This window comes from Cheilinus undulatus, linkage group 7 (assembly GCF_018320785.1).
Source record: "Cheilinus undulatus linkage group 7, ASM1832078v1, whole genome shotgun sequence".
Classification (NCBI taxonomy): domain Eukaryota; kingdom Metazoa; phylum Chordata; class Actinopteri; order Labriformes; family Labridae; genus Cheilinus; species Cheilinus undulatus.
Genome location: NC_054871.1, coordinates 3,534,433 through 3,561,884, shown reverse-complemented (window position 1 = coordinate 3,561,884; position 27,452 = coordinate 3,534,433). Strand labels below are relative to the sequence as shown.

The window sequence follows — 27,452 nt, the reverse complement described above, 5'->3', positions numbered from 1 at the left end:
CACATACTTTATAAACTAATGTGTTATTATTATTATTTATTTATTTATTTTTTAATCTTTTCAGCTCGTTTATTTTTCCGATACATTTCATTCAGGAAAAGAAACCTAAAATAAATTAGAGGATTAAACAATAAAATATCCAATATTCAGTGTCTGGGGTTGTATTTCTGTTGCCTTGGTGTCAGACAGGTTATTAACAGTGATGAGAATCATATTTACATTTGTGTATCTTAGCTTCCTTCACCATTAATGACAGTGATCTATACAGAGACTGTGCTGTATTTCAGACTGAGGTGTTATGATCAGATTCAGAGGTGAGACATTTATCAGTGATGAGATCAGAGTATGTCGGGGTCACACCGCTGTGTTAATGAACACAATCAATCATCAGACCTAAACCTGTTGATCTCACTATGGAGCTGTTGAGCTATGTGAAAATGTACAGTGTGCTCATACAGGAGAGATCAATGATGAGTGGTTTCTGAGCTCCATCTGCTGGTTACACACAGAACTACATTCATCACATGTCTTCAGATATTCACTTTGGTGAGGCAGCTTTAGTGGAAGAAAGGAGTTGAGCCAGAGCTCTGTGGGCTTCTCTTGAAAATGTAAAGACTTTTAAAGAGTAATAAACAAGAAAACCTGCAGAAATTCAACATACAAGCATAATAACTGCACAGGATGAGAGCTCACCTTTTACAGACTGGTTTCATAAGAACAGAGCCTGAAAATAGGGAACCTGCTGCATCTGACACTCACAGAGCTCCACCTGTCAGCTGCAGGAATGAACGAGTGTTTGTGTGTGTCTGTGTGTATATGTGTTTGTGTAAACATAGAAGAGGATGATGTTGATCACTAAAGATAACCTGTTCTGTGTATTGATGTGTTTTTGTTTCTGCAGGGACGCCTCCTTTGGGAACTGCACCTTTAACCTCACTGTGCTGGACTGTCTGCAGGGCATCAGGAAGGTGAGTCTGACTCCTTTTTGATCGGCTGCAGGGCAGTGACATCATCTTTCACTTTAGCCCTTTATAGATTTTGATGAAAAACAGAACTGCAGTAAACTTCAGCCATTAACATTAACACCAGTGTACTCATTCTAGAACAGGGGTTCCCATCCTTTTAACCGTAGAGAAGCCAGAAGTTTTAATTTTATTTGTATTATTATTTTAGAAAATCTGAGGGCGGAGCGGGTTAGTGTGTCTCACAGTGATTATGAATGTGTCTGAGTGCAGCTGCTCATCTCTTATGTAACACTCAGTCTGTCTGCAGCACAATGACCTGTTGTCCTGTATAGAAGGAGGCAGCCAATCACAGAGCAGCTCTATAATCATATGACTATGGGTCAGCAGCAGCCTCAGTGCTCAGAGTTCAAACACGGAAACAAGTGAAACACCTGTTATTGACAGACAGACTCAAAAGAAACAAACCGAGGCTGCAAAACATTCTAGATGAAGTCTGAGTGCCATCAGCTGATTGGTTCCTGAAGCCGTCTTTGGAAGGTGACACAGAATTGCAGCCGGTCTGCTCCTCTACTAGAGGAGATAATGGAGGAAGCAATGAAGCACTTTCCATTATCTTTTAGAATTCAAATGGCTCTTATCATGGCTGACGCTAAAATACTCCCACATTGTTTCACTTTTAGCCCTTTTGGCTTAGGAAGGTTTCTAACTGAGTGAAACGACCTGGAAGTATTTTGTAGATAAGGACTGTTGAATTCTCTAAAAGATAAGGAAAAGAGCTTCATTGCTTCCTTTATTCTCTCCTTTGTCAGAGGAAACACTGGACCATCTTTTACCACAGGAGAGAAGAAAGCTGACCCACAATTCTTTGAGTCAGCTTCATTTAAAGCACGGGTGTCAAGCACACCGTCAAACGGGTGTCTCATATTTCTGTTATAACTGGCCCATCAGTCTGAGGTCTGTAGATTTCATCAAGTATAAAAATGTGAACTTATCCTGATGATTTAAGATATCCTTGTTAAGTCATAAATCTGAAAAAGTAAGGAGTAAAAATATTTAGATAAGAAGTCAGGAATGTTGGAAAAGAAATTTATATGTCTTTTAATTTCACATTTTCAATTTTGCATCTCACAATTAGGACTCAAACTCAGGATTTTGACATTTTATTTCATACTTTGAGCATTTCAACTCATAATTTTGACTTCTCATATAATATTTTGAGCTTTAAGATTCATAATTCTTATTTTTGATCCCTATTTTGACCTTTTTAACCAATTATTTTGTATTTTATCTCATATTTTCAACTCCAAACTTTGACCCCATAATCCCATAGTTTGACCTTTTGGACTCACAATTTAAAATTTTGAATCAAATTTTGACTTCTAATTTCATGATTTCAAATTTTATTTCAAATTTTTGACTTTATAAACTCATGATTATGACTTTATTTCTAATATATTTGCCATTAAAACACATTATTTTTCCATTTCAATTTCATGTTTTGACCTTTTTGAACTAATAAACTTACTTTTCTCAGATTTTTAACCCTTTAAACATATCTTTTTAACTTTTTAAATGTCAAAACTTCTATCATCAGCGCTAAGTTTTCTGTATATTACTGGTGAAATGAGGTTGACAGTTTATGGTTAAAAAGGTGACCCTATTAGGCCCTCAGGTTAGTCCTGAATCCAGAATTCGGCCCCTGCTGTGATTGAGTTAGACACCCCTGATTTAAAGTGACGCTCCTGTTGACTTTTCATTAGAAAAAGTGATCTATGACTGTAACTTTACCTTCACTGAATTAAACGAGGAAAATCACTATCAAACTGAAGATTCATAAGATTAAAGGGATGAACAGAAGAATATTACACACCTTACACCCAGATCATCTCACATCCATTTGATTTACTATTTTGAACTTTTAAAGCTAGTGTGGTGGGAGTTAATAAATCAGAACCACTTCAAAGTGGGATTTTTTAAATTTATCATGCTGTTTTTTGTTTTTTTTTTAAGATTCATTTTTGGGCATTTTTGTGCCTTTATTAGATAGAAGAGGAAAGTGGATAGAGTCAGAAACAGGGTCAAGAGTGGGGGAGAGACATGTGGTAAAGGGCCTCAGGCCGGATTCGAACCCGGGCCACCCGCGTACATGGGGAGCGCCTTTAACCACTAGGCCACCTGCTCCCCGTTGTCATTATATTTGTCATCATAATTATAAAAGTAAGACAGAGAAAATATCTGTGACCAATGAACGTTTTTGATTTGTGGTTTTATGAGCTTCTCGCATAATGAGCTAAAGAAAAACTGAACCAGAGTATAACTTCATATTTAACAGAAAAAAGAGAGGATTAAAAATAGTATTGATAAGTAGAGAATAGGACTGGGCAATTAATTGCAAATTAGATTAAATTGCAATATGGCCTGCTGCAATTTTCAAATCGCAGAAGTTGCAATATTTCTTTAACTTGAAATGTGTCAAAATACCAGTTTAACAAATCGATTTTTGCAGCGGCAGTAATTTATGCACATTCAAGTGTCATTTTTTTAATAATGGTTTGCAGAAGTCCTCTTTTTTGTGTTTTATGTATGTTTTTCTCAATCAAAATGAGTGACATAAAAGTGATAATGCCCTTAAACAAATCAAATGACATCACATTTACAATATGAGCAAATCAGCTGGTAGCCAGCCTCACCTCTTCCACCCCAGCCACCTCCTTTATAGCTCAAAGCTTGTTGCACCCCCATATTCAGATTTATGCTACTATGTATAATTGCTCCGGAAATAATTTCATTGTTTTCAATACATATGGTCTTATTTATGGAATTATTTATTGCTTGAATTTGTAGAAAATACTTAAGATTAACCCAAGAATAATCAAATATTAAATTGCAATCGCAATATTTGGGGAAAAAAATCGCAACAAACAAAACAAAACAAAATAATTGAGATGATACCTTTGTTAAATACAAGGGCCTATATCATTCATCTATTCATAGTGACTGAAAATGTTCTAAAAACCTTTAGGAGCTGGTGTTTATCAGCAAGGTTTTCACGTTTCTTTCACTGTAATAAATACAGTGAAAAAGCAGAGTGATGGATGCTGCTATTGTAGTCCATCATCATTAAATTGTAGTTTTACACAGTAAACCACGTCACATTCATATTATCCACCTAGGGAAAGTTCAGTCAGATTCCCTTATCCCTGAGATTCTCTCCCTTTTTAACCAGGGTTAAGGAAAAGTGGAGAGGAAAGGACCTATGGAGTCTTTTTTTCACTTTTCAGATGATCTTTGTATTAAACTCTACTTGAACAGACCCTAGATAGATGTAGGAGAGAGACAAAGAGGCGGAGCTGAGGAGCGTCCTAAGCCCCGTGACAAACCGCTACAACACGGTGGCTATAACAGCTTATTTATACATCACTCCTATCCTTCTTTAAAGCTAAACAGATGGTTTTAAGAAAACACAGCCAGTGAAGACATGAACATTCCCGACCCAGATCTTTTTTTTTTTTTTTTTTTTGCTCCAGGCTGTAAACATGTTTAAATCTGCTGTGAAAGTGTTTATTTTTACATTTGTGTGTGTTACATCTGCTGCTCTGTCAGCCTCTAGTGGACATTTGAGAACGTGCAGTTTTTTACTTCCACCATAGCTTTATTCAGGGATGCATACGATTGAATTTTTGCAGATATCTGATATGCCGATTTCGATATTTAGATGTAGTTCAGACCAAAAACTTCAGTCCTCAAAATGCACAATTTAAAGCTTGATGAAGGACAAATGGACAAAGTTCAGTCCGCCAAACAGACTTTAAAGTGTAAGGAATAATGATGAATAAAGAGAACGATCTCTGCTGACATAGGTCTGTCTGTCCAAGCTAAAACTCCAGTTACTCATTGGTTTGTACGGCAAATATCTACAGCTGATACAGGCAGATTTTTATAGAGAAATATCGACTGTAAGTATCAGCAGAAATGTTCATATCTGCTGATAATACCAAGCATCCCTTGCTTTATTTTTCAGCCATGTGCAGATCTAAACTTTAGTCTCCTTCACTGACATGTTCCTGCTGATGTCACATGTCAGTGATAATCAACTGGTGGCCTGGGGGGCCACATCAGGCCTTCCAAATCCTCCCGTTTGGCCCTCAGAACATGATTAAATTCAGAAAATGTGGAGAGGAAAAAAATATTGTATGCTGTGGTTCCAGTTTTATTAACTCCCTATAGCCATTAAAACTAGGAGGCATGATATTGCTGACCTGATATTGGTGTCGGCAGATATCAGAATTTCTGCTGATGTTTAGTACAGATATTTTGGCTGTGAATATCAGCATGTATCAACTGTAAATTTTTGCCATCTGTACTAGACCTACGCCAGTTGAGGTCTTTTTCTTTGTTCATTCTCAATCTTTTAACTTTAAAGTGTGTTTTAGGTACTCAAGTTTGTGTCTTTTTTCATCCTTATGCAGACAAATGTGTTCAAAGGACTGAGGATTTAGGTCTGAAATACATATTTGAATATCAGTTTTGATATCAGCTAAAATTACTCTGTAAGTATCTGTTGTTGGTTATTGGTAAAATTTTACTAATCACTACACAGCACATTCACACCAAACCCAGTGATGGACAACTTGACCGCCACAGAAATATTCAGCTAAAAATATCTTGATCACTCCCTTGTGGCAGGCTGCAGTTTAGGGACTAATCTCACTGTTAAAGGCAGAAAATTAAGTACTTTTGATAGAAGATTTTAAAAGAACTATGTTAATTAGACCAAATCAAATTCTATTATAGTTTAGTTGAGAGTTCAGCCCCTAAAGGGCCCATCAAGGAAAAAATCTGGCCCTTGTACTAAAGTAGCTGATGACCTCTGTCTTACTCACCTGTCTACCTGCCTGTGTGCTCGCTCATACTATCCCTGCATCTGTGTTTCAGGCGTTGCAGCACGGCTTCTTTGACTTCGAGACATTTGACGTGGACGAGTACGAACACTACGAGGTAACGTCACAGAGTGGATGTGTCTTTATCTCTGCTCAGCTGCAGACTCGTATACCATTATTTGATTTGATTTGATTTGATTTGATAATACTTTATTGTCAGATGTAAGACCTGAAATTTGTTTTGCATTAAAACAAATTATGATTTGTAATTTAATTAATGATTTAAATCAGCAGTTCTCACTGGTGGGTCAGGACCCAATAGTGGGCTGCAGGGCTGCAGCCCACAGACCAGTTGAGAATCACTGATTTATTCATTTATTTAGAAGAATGAAAAAGCATCAATGGGTCTTAACATCAGCTTGACCTCTCAGATCCTTCATCACATTTTGATTCCAGCTCAATGAACCCTGAACGTTTTTATTGAGCTGGCTGCTGAAAATCTAGACTTCAGTCACATCTTGATTTTTTTATTTTGTATCTATTGTGATGCTGAAAAGAAGCAAAATGACACAAATTCTATCACTGTCCAAAACGTGTGACCTTTAACATTAAAATGCTCATGATGCAGCTCCATGACTATGAGAATACTTCAACTACAAAGTTGAACCACATGAATATTTCTGACATCACATCTGAACATGTAGAATAAAGTCACCTGTAGACCAGTGTCATCATTTACTCTGACTGAAACATAAACATCTGACTGGGGCTCACCTGGTATCATCACCCCTCTACAGTTTACACCTGTCCTGTACCTGCACACTGATCCTGCCTGTTTATTCCTGCAGCGTGTAGAGAACGGAGATCTAAACTGGATCGTGCCGGGGAAGTTTCTAGCCTTCAGTGGTCCTCATCCGAAAACTAAAATAGAAAACGGTGAGAGATCAGATCACGTGACTGTTTCTGTCCCCGAGTGCGTCATAGGTCTCTCTCTAACACCTGTGGTTGCTCCGCCCTCCTGCAGGTTACCCCCTCCATGCCCCTGAAGCATACTTCCCATACTTCAGGAAACACAACGTGGCCACGGTGATCCGTCTGAACAAGAAGATCTACGACTCCAAACGCTTCACAGACGCTGGCTTCGACCACTACGACCTCTTCTTCTTAGACGGCAGCACGCCAAGTGACATCATCACTCGACGCTTCCTGCACATCTGTGAGAGCACGGATGGTGCCGTTGCCGTCCACTGCAAGGGTGAGCATTTCCTGTCTTATTTTTGATGCTAATTCAGAAGCTCTTCTGGTCTGTAAACACCTGAGAAGATATGGTGAGATCCCGCTGAAATTCATTCTAAATGTTGGTAACCATCAAATCGTATTAATTTTGACCCAGTAAGATATGGGGCGTCCCTCTCTTATATTTCCAGTTGCTTTCCCCCCAGATTTTTCTATGCTGGGAATAACTGGGACAGAATGTGTAGTATTAGCAGGAACTGCAAAGTTTAATGATAGACTGATCATTACAACAAATCTTTTAAAATTATTAAAGAGTCTTAAATGCAAGACTAAAAGGCAGGGGTCATCAATTACATTTGTACAAGGGCCAGTTTTTCCCTAAACAGGCACTGTGGAGGCTGAACTTTCACATAAACTTTCCCGGCCACAAGGGGGCAACTGAGAAATTTTAGCAGAATATTTCTATGGCTGTCATTTTGTCTGTTACTGGGTTTGATGCTAATATGCTGTGTAGTGATGAGTAAAAAACCAAAGCAGGAAAATTACACTCTCAAAATGCCCAAAGCCGAAAGTTTCCACAGAAAATGTGAGTTTTTATCATGATGATTTATGATGATTTATCACCTGATGAATACGTGTTTAAAATGAATTATAAATGCTCCAAACAGCTGACATGGAGCTGGTGGATGTCTGAAAATGGAAGAATCATGAAGTTATGCGTGATAAAACTGTTTCAGTTGTTTTTGTAGGTGTTTAATAGCTGTAGAGAGTTTATGAAAAAAGGAAACCCCCAAAGTACCACAACGTATGTTTCCTCTGCACATGTTCTGAATTTGATCATGGTTCTGGAGGCGGGATGGGAAGATGTGGGGGGCCTGATGTGGCCCCTGGGCTGCCAGTTGATGATCACTGCTATAAAGTCTTAATTTTTGGAGTATTTTAAATAGGTAGTAAGCTTTGGAACGCTTTAAATCGGAGAGTATTATACTGTAAGTATCCTGAAGTAGGCAATTATTCCTTGTTTTTTTGCTCTTAAAACCTAAATTTATGCTGTTCTACTTTTCAGCTTTGACTACAGTCCCAAACACTTAGATATGCACTTCTAGATGGGGTGCAACTACCCTTAGGGTGCATTCTCACCAGAGCTGTTTGGTCCGCTTTAAACAAACTCTGGTCCGTTTTCCCAGATAGTCCAGTTCATTTGGACTGGTCTGAAAGCTCAAACAAACTCTGGTGCGGACCAAACAAGCGGACCCTGGTCTGCTTGAAAACAGGGGGTCTCGGTCCGCTTCCAAACAAAACCTGGTGCAGTTCTTTTGAGGTTTGAAAGCAAAGCGGACCAACTTGTGAACGAAAGGCAGGAAGTGGCATAAAGCATAATGATATACGGATTAAATGTGATTTAATACACTCAAATACATGTAGGCACCTCGCTTGCCGTCTTTGTAGCCGTAGCAACACGTTGTAGGTGGTGCTGATTTATTCGTCTCGTGTAAAGAACGACATGCTGGACAGCTCACCGCCTCACTGGCTGCTCTTAATGCCCCGATGCAAAAGCAGAAACCCCAAGATGGTGTAAATTCTGTGTTTTTTCATTGTTTATTCAGAAAAAAAAGACTGGCGGAAGGAGATGGATTTCCCGGTTTTGTCTTCTTCTACGCCTTCTTTTTGTCTTGGTTGCTGCTTGTTTGTGATGACAGCGCCCCTAACAGGCAGAGGTTGTGGGTGTTCATACAGTTTGGTCCGTTTGACAAAGAGAAGTGTGAATGCGAACCAAACCAAAGGAAAGTGCAACAATATTGCCATTTCTGTTCCAAAATGGACCAAGTCCCCCGGCCTGTCAGGTCCAAAAATTCTCCAAAAAAGCCTCATTTGCATACTATCATAAGAAATACAGCTGCCATTTTCTCACACTTTTGTCTATTAGAACAAAACTGCCATAACAGTGTCGTTAATTTAGTGGGTTAGAAATGGAATCTGATAAGGTCTTTAAAAGAGTCTTGAAAAAGGTCTTAAAAACTTTTGAATTTTATGTCAGATTTTCTGTATATTACCTGAAAACTGACTGTACATGTGTTTATGTGCTTGCAGCTGGTCTGGGCAGGACGGGCACTCTGATTGGCTGTTACCTGATGAAACATTACCGATTCACAGCAGGTGAGGCTATCGCCTGGATCAGGATGTGCAGGCCGGGCTCAGTCATTGGACCACAACAGAACTTCCTGGAGGAGTGAGTCCCTCTTTGTTCAGATCAGTTTTATATTTTTAATGATTTTTTCTAGTTCTCTGTTGACTGCTGCTCAATACTGAGCTCAAAATTAAACAACACTAGTAGTTATGGTGTACTGCACACAAAGAAACACAGGGAACTGGTGGTATAACAAGTAGAGTAACTGCACTTGCAGCTAGTTTTTTGTTGCGGTGTAGCAGAGCCATGCAGACACATTAAAGCACAAGTATGTAGTGATCCGAATCAACAGAGTCATTTAAATCAGGCTTTAGATGGTGACAGCTTTGTGACTCTGAGATATCAAACAGAAACCATATCAGAGTCCAGTTATCATCAGAACCCCATCAGTGTTTCTGTGTGTTATCGGCGTGTCTTGCTGTTGAAGCGGTTCATATCTTCTGCTCTAAGGGTGTACAGCATTTGTGTTGACTTCCAGCACTCACACACTCTAATCCTGTTGTTATTCTCTTAAATTCTCCAAGCTGATTATCCCTACATGACCTCTGACTGTCAGACCTTCTGATGGACTCTGTTTAACTCTGCTGTCCACAATGTGATCTTGTGCAGAAGAGTTCCCAAGATAAAGTCTAATTTAGATCGAAAAACATGTAGCGTTAATTTCTCTTTATATTTTTATTTGTAGATAAGAAAAAAGAAGCTGTTGCACAGCAGAAGTTTAAAGTGTTAAATGCTCTTTACATTTCTGCAGTACTGACACTTCTCTTTTCTCTTTTTCTGCAGTGTTTAAGCAGTGATGAAAAAAATGTCTCTTGCAAAAGAGCCTATCTCCAAAGACAGGCCAAGTCTCAGTGTCCACACTCACACACACTGACTTTGAGGCGCATTCCCGCTCAGTCTGTGAGGGCCTAGGGCTGTCCCACTGTCAAATCGCAAAGTGCATGAGGGATCCCTCAACTTTATGAGTCTGTCATGAACCCTTTCCGTGAGTGGGCCTATCTGTAGGCTTAATGTGAGGGAATTGCCCATAGTTCATAGCATTGTGACATATGACAGGGATTCTCTGGGCATGCACGCTGGCAAAACCTATAAAAGTGAAGTGAAAGGAGCAAAATGCTAAAAAACAAAACATGGAGGGTGCAATCAGCTTTGACACCGCAACAGTGTTAATTTTGGCAGCTATTTTAAATTTTGGTCTTAGTTTTAGTCTTTAAATGAAATGCATTTTAGTTTTTTTCACATTTTAGTAATTTCTGTCCTTTTTAGTTTTAGTCTATTTTTAGTCCATAATATGTCCTCACATTTTAGTCTACTTTTAGTCCAAGCATTTATTTTCTTTCCTAAATCTGGTACCAGATCATGTAGAGTGTTCTCTGCACCCTGCCAAACCTGGGGTCCCTGCTTTCTACAGCTGAGAGACAGAATAGATACAGCTACATTGTTTTAGGCAGATTTACCCACAGTGGAGAAATATCACAGATTTTGAATGTCTGACAAAGACTACATAACATTTTAGTCTAGTTTTCGTCATCTTGATGAAAACTAGACTAAACTAAAAGTAGTTTTTGTCAGTTTTAGTCATCACAGATCTATTTTTGTTAGTTTTAGTCTAGATTTGGTTGTGAAATAAAGGCTGTTGAAGAACATTTTTAGTCATGGTTTTAGTTGATGAAAATAACACTGCACTGCAAAAAAGATATATTTTTCCTATGTATTACATAAAACAGCCTTTATCCACTGAGGAAGTAGGTCTATAGGTGAGGCACACTTGTTTTTATCTTTGTTTTTATCTCTGCAAGATGCTAACCTTGCAAAGCAGATGGATACGCCCGTTTTTGTGTTTCTCACTGGCGAATCCATCTTGCAAAGCTCCTGTCTGAAAGCTACCGTTTGGGCCCGGTTAGAAAGTGACAGGACCAATCAGCGACGAGGGGCAGTACTTCCAGACTAGGCCTGGGCGATATGGCCTAAAAATCATATCACGGTGTTTTTCTTGCCTTTGTCCATACGGTATTATATCACAGTATTACAAAATTAAAAAGAGATAATGCTTTTTAATCCAAATTCAAGTGTTATTAACGCCCGTCTTCCCTTAAAATAAGCTTTTGATGGCATACTCAATTTATCTTCAAGTATAGGAACACAGAAAACATGTTTTTTTTTTTTTTAAGTCTCTCTAGGTTTACTTCTGTCTAAGTGCACTCCAAGTTTCACATTTCATCTCCAATCTGATGAGGTGTGTTAAGCTGCTAATGACTTGAACACGTTGCCTAGAGAAGGCGTTAACAATAAAAGTGTTTCAGAGAAATAACAGCTGCAAACTTTTATTTTGAAGAGCTAGATGGAAGTATTGTGTTTAGCATTGAGTTAGCTTAGCTTTGGCTGCCATTCAGAGAATACGGCTAGTTTACAGAAGCTTTTCTGACCTCACTTAACATCGCAGCCTGGATCTTTGACTCACTGAGGACTTAGAAAAGAAAGTCATAAGTTAAAATAGACTTTTAAACAGTTGTTTATGCCATTGTAAGAGGAAGAGCTGCAGCGCTGGCCTCTGCGACCAGCCAAAGCAGCACTTAGCTTGAGTTACCGCCCCAGGCAGGCTGACAGAGACAGCACACTGACTTAGTAGCAGTACAGCCGTCAGACTTTGAGAGGAAAAAACGCATGTTTTTGCCTGCTAACTCACGCTGAGGCAGATACGACGACATCATTAACAAGCGTTATCGCGATTGGTCGGTAGAGTCCAAATCTCTACCGTAGGCCAAATTTATATCATCTATACCGTCTACCGCATATACCGCGCACCCCTGTTCCAGGCTTGGCTGAGTCGTGACTTAAGCAAGCAGCAACAAGAGGCCGGTGCAATTATTGCGGAAGACATTAGCGTGGATGCTGCTAAAGCGCCAGTTTTATCAGAACTTGACAACATTTCTTCATTAAAAGAAGAACAAAGAACAGCAGTGAGTTGTTTTCTTTTCAGAAATGTCAAACACCGTGTACTGACATGTCTTTAGTCGCCATGGTTCACGTTATTCCTCGGTAGCTGCGCACGCACATCTTGGTCGCAGCTACGTCACATGTTTTGTTGCTCTGATTGACCCGTAAAGATGTGACAGAACGTTCATCCAATCACACTTCGAGTTTTTCTCAAATCCTCTGCCCTTTCCCAAATGCTTAGTATTGAAGGTTTATCTGATGGATGTGTGAAACACATCCATCTGGCGTGTCAGGTCAGCAAGATGCCGACTGTCAAGCGAAAACAAAGGGCTGTCCCATTCCTGTTTCTACCACTTTGAGCCCTTGCAGCCTCATGCACTCTATCACTTTCCAGCTTCAGTCAGTTAAGTCCTTAAGGGCTCCAGCCCAGGGTTTAGGGAGGAGATTGAGATTCAACCAATGTTTTTAACAGCCATGTGCAGCCAGATATTACTACACTGTTGCAGTTAATCAGGGGTTAGATGGGTAAAGGTGTAGTCTGACCAGAGCTTATCCCGGTGTGTACATGGTGGGGAGCTATTGTACAAGAATGAAGATTATGCGCTGCTTTCACTGGCTCTCTCCAGGAGGAAGTATTGTTTTTCAAGATAAAGCTTGTTATCACATCTCTGGGGTCTTAAAATCACATAAATGTTAGCAGTCTCCCTTTTTCCTTCCGTTGCGTGTGTGATTTGAGATTTGAGCTCCATCAGAACAAAAGAGAAGGTTAGGGCATCTCTGACTCATAACAGACAGACAGTAGCAGAGAAATTTATGGGCATGTATGCTCCTGAAAATGATTTGAGGATGTTATTATGGATTTTAAATGATGTATACGATAACTAAGGCAGTTTTAAAACTTTGATCTCTCTCCAGTCATTGTGTTTTAAAATGATGCAGTCTTTTTTTTTTAATGGTTATCAGTATCAAAATGTAGGAGAAGTTTAAAAATACTATATCTCGGAAGGAATGGAATGAATCCATCAGAATTTTCAAGGAAAGACTCGGGCCCTGTTGGAATTACACAGAAACTTTGGCAGTAGTGTGGGTTCCCTTGTTCCTCTCCAGCTCCACTTTCCAATCTAAATCATGCCAATGTTATTGTGCAAGTTAGACGGTGGATGAATGTTTGCTTACAGTCTTTGGGGATAATAACTTGTCCGTTATTGGATTTATAGGGCTTGTGTTTTAATAGCTGTGGTGTCAAACAGTTATCTTCATTTGTTAACAATGCTGGTGAGACAAGATGAGATCTGGGTTCACTTTTTGCACTCTTGTAAAACTTTGAGAACAAAACACATGACTGGAAAAGCTCCCTTTATTTTATAAAGAGTCATCAAATGAAAGAGGTGGTTGATCCAAACAGGTCAAGGAGGATCAGCTGTTCTCTGTTTGTCCACAGAGGTTATTAAAAGGGCCTGGGGAATTGCAAGGGCAGTCTCAAGTTCGATATTGGGCTCTCATGGGAGCTGCTGCTCTGGGTCTACAGAGCCTGTTGATCCTACAAGGCAGTTTTTACCTCAGTGAGACTTTCAATCTTGTCATAACCCTAACTAGAATCATACTGAAGTTTGAAATGTTGTAATTGTGACGGTACGAGTTTGTTGTTATTTTATGTCACAGAAATGACCTGCTGTGTGTTTGTATTCACAGGAAGCAGACAGCCATGTGGCTGCTAGGCGACAGCCAGCGTTCCCTGAAGACGAAGCTAGAGGAGAGGACGGTGCCTCAACTCATCACCAACATGGACCAGCTGACCTTAAAACCAGCCCACAACTCGACTAATTCTACCCGCAACAGCATCATGAGCTCTGACCGACTGACAGAGGTATCCTCTCTATTTCTCTGGATCTGGGTGTATCTTTAGAGTTATTGTTAAAAATGTATAAATTCTATCAATAATAATAATAATAATAATGATCATAATCATGATGTTCATGGTGGTGTGGTCTTTCAGGCTCTTTTTTTTTGTTACTACAGCTCATGTAATGTGCTGCACCATTTTCACACTGTTGCTCTTAAAGCAGTAGATATGGAAGCTTCTGTTCATCCTTCATGCTGGTGAATTGTTTGTTTGCTGGTGAAAAGTGGAAAGAACCTGTCGCTGATGTCCTCATATAAAGGACAGGTGGTTTGAAAGTGCAACTTTGTCTTCACCTCCTGTTGGCTGCAGCGGGTGCACAGTCTTTTTAGGGATCCAGTTTTGTCTGTGGCGTCCTCTCTCGATGGCGAGGTTTCGCTCACTGAGTCTGTACATATTCAAACATTTCCTCAGCTGTGGGTCGGTCACATTGCTAAAGTGTTCTGCAACAGCATTTTCTTCCTCCCTCTCTCTCTCTCTGCCTTCATCAGCTGTTACCTGTCACTTTAACGGTTTGTGTTTGTCTGTGTCCTCCTACAGAGTGAGACTGTAGACGGTGGACCTGCTCTGACTCAGGGAGACAAACTGAGAGCCTTAAAGAGCCGACGACCTCCTCGCCCCGCCACCACTGGAGCCCTCAGGTAAACCAACACTACAACCAGACTGATATTCTAAGGCATACCTGTGGTGCTGGTAATGGTCATAATTATGAGATACTATCTTCACTGTATTTGCAATGTAGAATGTTATTTTTGTTTTCTTATTTTCCTTTATTTCTAACTTTAAGCTCTAAAAGCTTCTAATGGACTGGTGTAAATTAGGACTGCAATATAAACTTACAGCAGTGTTTCTGGGATCAGTGTCACTGCATAAATATTACTGTGGGCCATGTTAAATAAAAGTGAATAAAAGTTAATAATAAGGGCGGCAACTAAAGATGGTTTAAGTAACCGATGGGTCGATGAATTGGACACTACAAAATTTTTGTCCCTTTATAAAGATAAATGAAAGACTTATGTTTAGAAACTTAAAACTAAATGTTGATGGACTTGGTGAGTAGGATTGGGCAATCATATTTTGATACTGTTAAACCTTCTCACACTATCCCTCACAGGCTGTGCTGCTGCTGCTAGAAACAGACACACATATGGCATTTATTCTAAATATTTGATCAACACACAGCCACTGAAAAACACATAAAAAATACAAATATGTTTTACATCAAGTGTATGAGAGTGTCTTTTTTTTCCTCACTCACATTCATAATAGGGCTGGACAATTAATCGCAAATTAGATCAAACAGCAATATTGCCTGCTGCAATTTTTAAATCGCAGAGGGTGCAGTATTTCTTTAACCTGAAATTTGTGTCAAAATACCAGTTTAAAACCTTTTTGCAGGAGGGACGTCATGCATTACACATCATGCAATCATTCTAGTAAAATATTTTTAGAATAGTGTACAAAAAAATCCTATTTTCTTCATTTTTGTGTTTTTCTTGTTAAATATGATAATTAAAAAAAAATCATTCCCTTTAATAATATCTGATATGCAAAATGAGTCAAAATCATGCTAATTAGATATTTTTTCAAAATTGTTCAGCCCTAGTTTAATCTAATATTGTGTTGGTTACAGTTTAGAATGAATTATTGCTTGTTTTTTGTTGGAAAATACATGAGATGAGGATCTTAAGATATAATTGCATATTAAATCGTGATCGCAGTATTAGGTAAAAAGTCACAATTAGATTATTTTCTCAAATCGTTCAGCCCTAATTCATAAACACTGTCAGATCAAACTGATGAGAACACCGACAAATACTTTACTTACAGTGGGATACTGTCAAAGTGTAGGAGAACTTTTACTCCTACTCCTGGCTTACATTTTAGCACAGAAGAGTGACTGATTTAATCAATCTAACAGCATTTTTATTTGTTTAAAACCCTCAGAGGTTGTTGATATTAAAATTAAAGATCTTTGCCACTCTCTGCTTTGCAAAGCTTTCGTTAGCTCATTAAAACTTGTTGTCATTTCTTCTCCACATTTCCGTCACTCCTGACACACAGACATTCAAGCAACTAGTCCTCTCTCCCTCTTTCTGAAGTGCACTCACGTCTCCTCTTTCCTGCTTCAATTTTAGCACTTATACCACTCACAGTGGAGGAAATAGATAAATTAGCTAGATAGACTGTAAATGTCCAGCCGTCACGTCTCATAATCAAAAACAAACTCCGTCTCTCTCAGAGATTTTACCACAAAGATTGACTTTTGGGTCAGCAGAGTCTTGTCTCTGTCATGGTTGTTATAGATGAACATGCGTCCTCATTACTTTAGTAAATTACCGTCAGAATAATCAGTGAGAATAAAGTTTACGAAATATCTGCCTTTGATGTAAACAGCTCTGAGCCTCAGCAATGACTCCACAATCACACAGCACAATTAATGATGAATAATTAATTTGCTAGCACTTTAAATTGTTGATTATTATTAATTATGTTGGTTTTTGATGCAGCTGTAATGATAATAGTGATGTTGATGTGTATGTGATGATGATGATCCATGTTTTTGCTCCAGGGTGGAGGAGATGAAGATGCACAGCAGGTCGTCGTCACAGCCCCTCAGGTAACACTCACCTGTGAAAGCATCACACTATTTCATGATTATTATTTCTTAGATTTTAGGACATTTTTTCTGCATTAACAGGTCTATATCTGAATTTATAAAAGTTTCCCTTTTTGGGGGGTATTTATTTAAGAAAAGGGAAACTTTTATAAATTCAAAATTCAATTCACATAAAGTGAAATGTTTCAAGCTTTTTATGTTTTAATCTTGATGATTACAGCTCACAGCTCATGGAAATCAAGAATCCAGTATCTGTAAATATCAGATTATTACATAAGACTAGGAGTGAAACAGCAGTTGTATTGGTGATGGTTCAGATGTTATTGTTTAAAGCATCCAATCACAAGACAACTATGTAGGGAAGGAGAAAAAAAAACAAATACACACAGTTCTACGTTACCCATAGCCCAATCCAGGTAGTGGCAATGCTTGTAACTGTTTACTAGCTGTAAGTTAGCTTACATAACAGAGCTACGTAGCTAACATTGCTAAAGCTAAGATCACAAAGCGGCTATGTAAGCTATGTAGGTGCGCTCTCTACGTAGCTACTTAAGCTTTATTTATTTTGGCTTATGTAGTAACATTAATTACATAGCTAGCATAGCTGTGTTAGCTTTAGCTATAGCTAACAGCGCTAAAGGTAACGAAACTTTTAACGTAACTGCTTCTAAAATCAGTCGTTGCATACTTTTTCCTTGAGCTTTGCATTAGACCTCACCATAAAATGTTTTGCAGTCTGTAGTGTTTGAAATGTGGTTATTTCATGAATGTAACTGCCAGACTTGGTTTTGTTTAGTAAGAAAGATGAATTAAATACATTTTAAAACATTGTACTGGCAAATTACAGCACCTCTGTTCTGAAACAGATGGTGTCTCAGGTGAACAGTTGATGATTGTGGCTGTGTTATGACCCAGCTCGTGGGGAAAAAGGGAAGTAACAAAACCAGACTGAATTGGTTAAACCAAAAATTTTTTAACTGCAAAAGAGGTAAAATTGTTTTACAAAAGGTAACTGAAAGGACCGGTGGATGCTGAGCCTACCAATAAAAGACTATAAACTGAAACTTAACTGAAGTTTAGCAGCTGGCTTACTAGTTTGTGAAAATAAATAAAAATAAACCTAACTGCCTACTCCATCTACCCAAATCTAACGTCAAAAAGGAACAGCACCCCTAAATCCTAATGAGACTAAACAATAAAAGCAACCCTGAGATGTATGTGTGTGACTAAAACTAAACTAAATTCCTGCCCAATCTTGAGTGAACAAGTACCTCATAAACAATCACAAGTTCTCATTAAGAACAGTTTACTAAGATTACCACCAGTAGTTAAAAAAACAAACACTAAAGTTCTAGTTACAACAATTCAAAGTTAACATTAATGGCTATCTGGATGAGAGGCACAGGGGCGAGCTGATTCTGAACCAAGCTGCAGCAGACTGGTGTTTCAGGGAGCTTTTGTAGGTGCACGTCCTCTCTGATTGGCTAATTGCTTCAGCTCGGCTGCACACCAATCAAGCTTCTCAGCTGGTAGCACAGGTGGATGACATTACCTGAAGATCACAGCATGCACACACAGAACACTCCACAGAGGTTAATCTCACACATAGGAGAGGGGATGCGGCTGGGGCTGTAACAGGCTGTCAGAAATGTCCGGTCTGCAGTCGGACTTCTTCAGTCGTGTTGGTTTCTCTATGAGCAGGAAGTCAGCTTCTCCATAAATCCTGTCAGACAGAAGCATGAAGTGCTCTAAGATCTCCCGGTGTCACTTTCAGGATGTCGATGGGTGCCGGACAGGGCCCCTCCTCTCCCCTTAAGTCCTCCAAGTTCCCAGCTTCCTCTGCTTCGGCTGCTGCCAAGAGGATCGCTCGAAGTCCATCATCATCGGCCTCAAACATCAGGAGGTCAGTGCCTCTCTCTCTGCTTCTGTCTGCCTGACTTCCCCTCTCTCTCCTCCCTCAGCTCTTCGCTGGTAGAGTCTCTCAGTGATCTGTCTCCCCAAGTGGCAATTTTGTCCTAAACTATCTTAAATGTTAGAAGACTTGCTGAAGTTTAAATAAATTTAGAATAAACTAGCTGAAGTAGATCTTTGGTGATGAAAGCTCTGACTTTAGTGTTAGTGCCGGACTGTTGGTCGTTTAAAGTCCATGATATTTCTCTACTGTTTGTCTGAGGTATGTCAGTAATTTCATCAATATATTCCACATCAGTTAAAATATTGATAATGCATTGATATAAATGTTTTATATTTGTATTGATTTTACATTTAGTTCAGAATATAAACACCCTGACTTTTACACTTTTTCATTTCTAAAACTGGACTCAAACTATGAAGGTTAAAAATTACTGCAATGAGACTAAAAGTAAAGACTATTTTAATCTAAAGACTGAAACTTAATCTAACCTAGCAGCCGGGATGAACACTGGTCTCACGTCTCTCTCCCCCTCAGCTCTCGCTTGGCCATCTCTCTCAGTGACCTCTACTCTGCAGACTTGGAGGAGGACAGCTCTCCGTACTCCTCTCTTCCTCCCCCTTCCTCTTCCTCTTCCTCCTCCGTGTCTCTCAGCTCCTCCCCATCCTCTTTGACCCCACCAACTCTTAATCGCTATGGTAACGGCCCTCGCAGCCTGCAGCACGAGGTGAACAACAACAGCGGCGTATTTGTCGGCTCTGCGGCGCCCCCTGCAGGGAAGAGCTTGGGTGTGGTTGTGAGCAGGGCAGGGCCTCAGGACTTCAGCCAATACAGGGTCTCCTACAGCGCTCTGAAGGGGCCGTCGGGACGCTACCTGAGCCGCTCCATACCTGTAAGTCCTCTGACACAGCAGCAGCTTAGACCCCCCTCCTCTTTTGTTCTCACATCACTAACACACTTAACTCACAGCTGAAGGTTGTCATGACGATGTGACATCATTCAGAGGGTCCAATCAGAAGGTTTAACATCAAACACGCTTACTATCTTTAATAATATTACTAACATTACTGGACTTTATAGAGAAGGTGACATGGTCCAGGTTGCACCAGCTCTGTTTAAGTTCAAACTTGGCCATGTTTAAATGTCAATCACAACTTCAGATGCAGTTTATGCTCTGTTAACATTTAAGGTGGAGCATCAGCGGAGACAGATCCAACGTAGGTTTAAAGGTCAGATCAAATTACACAGATTTAGCCAGATTCTGGTTGAATTGTGGCACTGAAGTCACTTGTAAATAAAAATCCTTTTTCTGATTGAATGAGGGAAAAACATCATATCTGCAATGATACTTTTGTTAGTTTGGACATTACGCTCCACTGTTTAAGATGAACCCTACATCCAAAACTTAAGTTAGAACCAAACTAGTCATCACGTAGGGTTTAGTGGGAACTTTACATGAGAGCCTATGACCAAACTTAGGCATCGCTAGTGCAACAGGCCGTTCCTTTAAGAACAGCTCATTTTTAAAAAAAGATTCTCACCTGAGTCACCTGATGTTTAACCTTCTGTGTAGGGGAAAAAGTCTTCTTAAATATGTTTTGTTTGTTTGTTTACCTCTCTGAGTGTCAGCCAATCAGAGCTTTAAGGCCTTTGCACACTGGGTCTGTTTTTCGTCCATATTTTTTGCATGTTAAAAAAGCAAATCAAGCTCATGTTGTTCTAATTATTTTTGCACACTGACACCGAAATTTTGGTCCATCATAATTTTTTTGGAACATTTTCAATTCAATACGAAACTTCACATCAGTCCAAGTCATTTAAACAGGATTTTGATGATTCAGAACAGTGCCCACTGCTTCATTCTTGCTTGTTAAACACCACACCTTCTACTCCTTTCCCCTCACTTTTAACACCATGATGTGGATATCACCCATGAAAATATAACAAATAAAAGAAAAAGTTTGTAGCCTACTCACAGGTCATAACGGGGTGAATTAAGAAATTGTTCTCCATCTCTCCAGCTTGGCTCAGCGCTATGACGCATGAGCAGGAGCTGTATAAAGCTCTCTGTCAGGGTGGATCCAGTGGGATTTTAAAGGAGTGACAGAGCCACAGGCTCACAATACCAAACGACTTGCCACATTCTGTGAATTTTTGCAGTGAAGGCAAATAAAACGCAACAGACTCAGTGTGCAAGGCCTGAGTGCAAGATGTTTTTTCAGATTATGAATCCGATAAAATGCATCTGAAAATAAGAGACCCAGTGTGTAAAGGCCTTTACAGTCCCTACACGTTTATCTGCTTTACTCTTAAATGTCTTTGAACTGGGGTCACATGACCAGGTGTCATCACCATAGACACAAACACAGTGTTTTTGGGTTATCATGGAGATACCTGGTCATCAGGTGCAACTGTGTGAGTGTGTTATGACTGAAAATTTAAACCACAGTATTTGTGATAGAATATGATATCACTGTAATATAGAATTAAAGGAACGACACGTTTACTGTAAATACACGTTAAAGTCCTACAGCCCTCTCTTTCTCTCCCCCTAGAAAAAGCCTGCTATATGATATTCAACCCACTGCTGTGCCTAAAATCACAGGGAGATGCTCTGACAAGTCCCTCTGTCTTGTAGCTGGTGACTAAATAAGTGGTTTTGAGTTTCATGTCTCCTGCTGAGTGTAAGCAGATACTGAAACCAGCCCATTTCCTGATGTGGCTTTTTCATAATAAAGGCATTCTAACAACATAACAGCTCGAGACTCTTATTGTGAGGTTAGAGATGGCATGTTTATCACAATTCACTAAGCTTTTATAGAGTTACAGTTTGCACTGAGTGTATGGTTAGTGTTTAAGCCACTCCTTTGAACACCATCAGAGCCACAGCACATATTTTAAATCATATTGGACTTAAAACAACTGAGCCATCAGCTGATTCCCACCTTCAAGCAGGTAGACATGTTACAGCGGAGATGTAAACATCACAGCACTGGTTCAAGATGAACCAAGTCTCTTAAAGCCTCAGACGTGCTGACAGGGATTCCCTGCAGAGTGAGCTCACTCATTAATGTTGCTGCTGCAGACATCAAAACTAGATAGGAGAGAGATCACATGCTGACTTGATTTCTGTGAAGACTGATGCCTGCTATGACGTGAAGAAGAGGTGGTGCAGTTTGGTCACTGAGAATGTTGGGATGTCTGGCTCTGCAGAGATCCATGCGGAAGAATGAGGATAACCGTGTGCAAAAATCCATATTTGTGGCAGAAGTAATACCAGTGACCGTATTGAAACTAATCTACTGACCAGTGCCGGTGTTTGTGTGTGTATTAACGGTGTATTCTTTGTGTGCATGTGTATTAACAGGTGTTGTGTGGGGTTTCTTTCACTCTAAGAGGAAGCTGCTGCTGATTGGAGGAACATTTTTGATGAACACAGAATCAGTTGTTAATAAATCCATAAATTTTAAATATAAATCGCAATAAAATTTTTCTAATTATAGTAAATCAAGCCTGATTGCACTGAGCTCCCTACCTGTCAGTGAACGTTCAGGAGGCCTGGGGTGCTGAGCCAGATGGAGGAGTCTGAGGATGGCACACAGCAGAGCTTCCTGTGTGAAGTCTGATTAGTTTACCTGTACACAGAAGAATGAAACAGCTGAGACTGAGCAGCAGCTAGCTGTGAATAAAGTCTCATCTACCTAGGACAGACTTCTTCTTGGGTGGCTTTCACACTAGGTGCCCAGTCCCGGATCCAAGTGCACTTGAACCCAAAGTCGGGTTCGTTTTGGTCAGTGTAAATGCAACATGGTTGACACGGTTCAGATGAGATAAGAATGCAGCTCCGCCCTGACAGCTATATGACATCATTGTAAAAACCAAACTTCTTTCCGCTACGCCGAAGTTTGCTCATATTTTTCCTCACTTAGGGTGAAAATCATCAGATTCCAGTCACCAAACAGTCTCACCTTATGACTCACTTTACAGATGAATGCAAGTTGGAGTCAGAGAGATGAGATGCACCTCAAAAATTCACAAAGCGTGAGCCTTGCTAATACACTGAGCTAGATGTGTAGATCTTGAAATTCCTTTTTCCACTGTGCGTAATATAATCTAGAAGTTTATAACCATGGAACTGTGGCTAATCTCCCTGGATGTAGACGGAAGAGAAAAATTGACAAAAGAAAGCAATGTAGGATAGTTGGAATGGTGGATAAACATCCTCAGTCAACTTCCACAAAAATTCAGGCTGTCCTGCAGACTCAGGGTGCAAAAGTCTCACCTGGGACCATAGGTGGTCATCCAAATGAGATGAAGCGCTATGGCAGGAGACCGAGGAGAACCCCACTGTTGACAAAGAGACATAAAAAAAGTCAGACTGGAATTTGCAAAAATGTACCTGAGTAAGCCTCAATCCTTCTGAGAGAACATTTTGTGGACAGATGAGACTAAGGTAGAGCTTTTTGGAAAAGCAGGTCATTCTACTGTTTACAGAAAACAGAATGAGGCCTACGAAGAAAAGAACACAGTACCTACAGTCAAACATGGTGGAGGTTCAAGGATGTTTTGGGGTTGTTTTGCTGCCTCTGGCAGTGGGTGGCTTGACTGTGTGCAAGGAATCATGAAATCTAGAGACTATCAAAAGATTTTGGGCTGTAATGTAGGGCCTAGTGTCAGAAAGCTGGGTCTGTGTCAGAGGTCATGGGTGTTCCAGCAGGACAATGACCCCAAACATACCTCAAAAAGCACCAAGAAATGGTTGGAGACAAAGTTGGAGAGTTCTGAAGTGGCCAGCAATGAGTCCGGATCTAAATCCATTGAACACCTATGGAGAGATCTCAAAACTGCTGTTGCAAGAAGGCACCCTTCAAATCTGAGAGACCTGGAGCAGTTTGCAAAAGAAGAGTGGTCTAAAATTCCAATTGAGAGGTGTAAGAAGCTTGTTGATGGTTATAGGAAGCGATTGGTTCCTATTTTTTTCCCCAAGGGTGTGCAACCAAATATTAAGTTGAGGGTGCCAGCAATTTTGTCCAGCCCATTTTTTGAGTTTTGTGTAAAATTATGTCAATTTAGGCTTTTTACTTCTTTTTTTTTGTGTCGTTCATGCACATAAATGAAATAAACATATGTATACTAAAACATTTGTAACTGCAACAATTTCTGGGAGAAATGGTGTATTTTCTGGAAAAATTCCAGGGGTGCCAATACTTTCGTCCATGACTGTAGATAAATGGCCAAATGAGCATCAGCCCTGATAATCAGCCAGCTCCGCTACAGGGTGACCCTCATTCTTGGCATGTTTTATTGAGGTGGTTTGTGTGCTAAAATCTTTGTCTTTCTTTTCCAGTCTCTTCAGTCTGAATACATCCAGTACTAAAACTACGGCCCCGACCTGAGGACTCATTACCCACAATCCCCCTGTGAGGGAGGCTCAAAGGGAAGCAGCAGAGCTGAGCTCGGTGCCTGCAGAGACTGTGAGGTGGACCCAGCAGCTGTCTGTATGCTAACGGCTAAATGCTAAAAGCTACATGCTAATGTTTGTAAATAGGATGTTTGGCTGAACCAGAGGATATATTTAGATAAAGATTTTATATTTCTAATGTGTGACAGATGAAGAGATATTTTTGTTCTAAACATTTTTGATAAACTGAAGGATGACTCTGTCGTCATGGTAACAGTATTTGCTTTCTGTCTGTGATCAGACCTCTCTGATGTCTTTTAAAAACAGCAATAATAATAAGAGAAGAAGAAGAAGAAGAAGGGACCTTAAACCTCAGGTGTGTGTGTGTGCGTGAGTGTCTAAGAGGGGGGCGGAGTCGACCGCCCACTCAGCCTTAAAGAAGTAGTTTGATTGGTTGTATTCGGTGAAACGTCTCTGTGGCCTGAAGTCAGTGAGATTTTCAACTCTTATTTTTATATCAGTGGAGTCACAGTCTGCATAATTTGGGGAGGTGGGGGGGTACCACGAAGTGAACTCAGAGGATCGCCCTGACCTGGTCTGACTAAAGTTTGAGTTTTCTAAAGTCACAGCAGGCAACTTTAACTCAGTGGATAACTTCACTCATGGTGCACATGTGTCTCATGTACAGTAGGAAACATCGAAACACATCTTAACACTTCATTTGACAGTAGACTACAGAAAACTAGAAAAGCACTCGGAGGGCGCAGACCTCCGCCATTAGCCCTATCTCCCAATGGTGGGGAATCCTTTAAAAATTCCTGGATCCAGACAGTGATCCGGAGCTCCCAGAATCTAATCAGTTCTTCCTTATGTCATTTCTGACATTTCCTGAAAATTTCATCCAAATGTATCCATAACTTTTTGAGTTATGTTGCTGACAAACAAACAAACCCACTCGATCACATAACCTCCTTGGCGGAGGTAATAACGCAGGGGGGCAACCACAGCTCCATGTCTGATGTTTTTTTTATCATAACTCAGTGGATAACTTCACAAATGTTCCCTCCGAAATTTTGATCAAATGCCACCAATTTCAACGTTTTTTTTTTTTTGTTATGTTATGTTTTGCCTCTTTGGCTGAACTTTAGTTCCACATTGCTCCACACTGCACAGAGAATTAGCAGCAGTATTTTAACGTTTAAGCCATACCCGTAAGCTTTGAGAGAACAGATGAAATACGGATGAAATGAACACAAAGTATGGACAAGAAGCTCTGTCTGTATCTGTGTCTGTTTCAACTGACTCTTCATGTCGTATCAGTTTGGCTATTTAATGTGTTTAATAATGACAAAGGATGGAGGAAAGGAAACATCACTGCTCGGACTTTTACCCCGCAAGGTTTTTCCTTAATAGTATCCCACATTTCTGTTAAAAGCATGTCTGTGACAAAATGAGTGAGAAAAGCTGATAAAGTGGCTCAGCTAGCTTCTTGGCTCAGTACTAGACGTCTCTGGACTTTGGTCTCTGGATAGACCCCCCTAAGAGGTCTGCAGGACTGAGTATTAGTGATATTGATCACCGTCACACCAGATACATCTGCTGATGATGCAGCGTGCAGATCCATTTAGAGTACTAAGGTACCAACTTTCTTTTATTCCTGTAGATTTCTGACTTATGTAATATCTATAATTATATAATTTGAGTTTTGTATGCATGGATCCCCCTCCTTGTTTTCAACCTCTCTGTATTCACACGTTTAATTTCATGTTTATCATCCCCACGGCGGGCAGCCAGGGCACAGCATCTGAAGAAACATTTTATTCACATTCGGCCATAAAATCCTTTAAAGTCCTTACAGCACAGCTGAAACGGAAATTATTTATTGTCAGGTTTCATCCGTTGCCTCTTTGACATCGGCTGGTATCAAGAGAAATCACTGTATTGATGATTAATTAAAACTTTTTAAAGGAAAGACTGAACAGAGAAATTTCAATACCCACTCCATGATACCCAATGTCTCCACTGAAAGCTGGGTATGTTGAATTCGCTTTGTGGTACACCCCTCAGACAGGGGATGGTGGGGTTCTAAATAACTGAAGAGGTGATGATGAAGAATCTGTTTGTGTGACTCAGGTGGACATGAAGGTGTTAATGCTCTGTAGCAGAAACAAAACAGCAGCTTTTTATTAACCGATTAGTGATTTTGTAGGGAAGATAAGGACTAAATATTAGACCAATAATAGATTGATTTTTAGATCATTGTTAGGTTAACATGTTATTGATTTGCTGAATATGATCAGTTTTTGTGTCTGTATGGAATCTGAAGTTCTCATTTTGTTCGTCTCATTGAAAGAGCTCATCAGATTATTTATATGTAACTTGTTCAAATGTGCTGGTTTCAACTTAATTTTCATCCAATCGCTTCACTGGAATCTGAATGTAAACAGCTGATCTGACAGAATGAAGCAGTAGTCGGTCTGAGGAGTCTTAATGAGGCTGGATACACACAAGATGGTTTTAGAATCTTAAAAACATGGCAGACCACAGACAGAAGGACAGTTTCTACTGATTTTAACATTATAATCCTCAGAACGCTCGCCCTAGAGAACTCCAACCACAAACCTGCTGTCTGTAGAAATTATTCATATTGGATATTCCACAGACGTGAGATTTTAGCTGTTTTCATACCTTTCATATGATAATATTTAGGTTTCACTTTAATTTAAGCCCATTTGCATTTGCAATCATGTATTTTTGATTCACATTTGCTAAATGTCATCACAGTTTCTGTAATGAACCGAGTGGGGAAGAAGTTGAGGGAAATTTACAGCATCATGTGACAGCACACACTGGTGAGCCTAACTGTTTTTGCCAACTGCTAATTAGCCTCATGTCGATGAAGATCGGTGTTGCTGCAGGGTTTTACCTTGTTTTTTGCACAGCTTGCATGAATCATGTACAACTAAATAATTCAGCATCTGTGCTTTAGTCTTGCTTACTATCCATGCTATTGGTAGTCTTGCAGTGTACACTGCCAAGTGTCTGCTGCCATCTGTTGGCTTTTGAGTTAAATGCATTATGTGGATGTGTATTTTAAAACTGTTGGTAAAACTTGGATTTATACGCATCGGCAAGGATCACTTTACAAAATGTATTATTTTATGGAGTTTTTGTGCACAGGCCCTAGTGGGGATCCGACCTAAACCAGCAGGGTAATCCCAAGCATCACTCATCTGATCCAGGCTGAGAGGATGCTGCCATGTTTGTCAGGGTTTCAACAGTTGTGAAAAGCTTTGAATCGGGCTCAAAACTGGGCTTAAAATCATCCTGTGTGTAGCCAGCCTGAATGATATCTTTAGGAGGTTTATTTAAGACTTTAGTTTTGTCTTATAAAAAGAAAAAAAGAAGATTTT

General features: G+C 39.8%; 1 protein-coding gene across 4 annotated transcripts in view; it reads left to right on the top strand.

The window, feature by feature from the left end:
* cdc14ab (cell division cycle 14Ab) overlaps window positions 1-24,899 on the top strand; it is a 47,926-nt gene extending 23,027 nt beyond the window's left edge. Inside the window, exons 6-16 of one of the 4 annotated variants that reach the window (XM_041791068.1) lie at window positions 902-968; window positions 5,901-5,963; window positions 6,694-6,781; window positions 6,870-7,100; window positions 9,173-9,311; window positions 13,899-14,073; window positions 14,647-14,747; window positions 16,679-16,726; window positions 18,501-18,629; window positions 19,176-19,530; window positions 23,986-24,899. In XM_041791068.1, the coding sequence (XP_041647002.1) occupies window positions 902-968; window positions 5,901-5,963; window positions 6,694-6,781; window positions 6,870-7,100; window positions 9,173-9,311; window positions 13,899-14,073; window positions 14,647-14,747; window positions 16,679-16,726; window positions 18,501-18,629; window positions 19,176-19,530; window positions 23,986-24,015 (1,426 nt within the window). In that variant the 3' untranslated portion in view covers window positions 24,016-24,899. Of the gene's footprint in view, window positions 1-901; window positions 969-5,900; window positions 5,964-6,693; window positions 6,782-6,869; window positions 7,101-9,172; window positions 9,312-13,898; window positions 14,074-14,646; window positions 14,748-16,678; window positions 16,727-18,500; window positions 18,630-19,175; window positions 19,531-21,193; window positions 21,563-22,005; window positions 23,005-23,985 lie in introns of those variants that run through there. The other 3 variants (XM_041791067.1, XM_041791069.1, XM_041791070.1) reach the window with 3 other exon arrangements.
* Window positions 24,900-27,452: the final 2,553 nt, after the last annotated feature.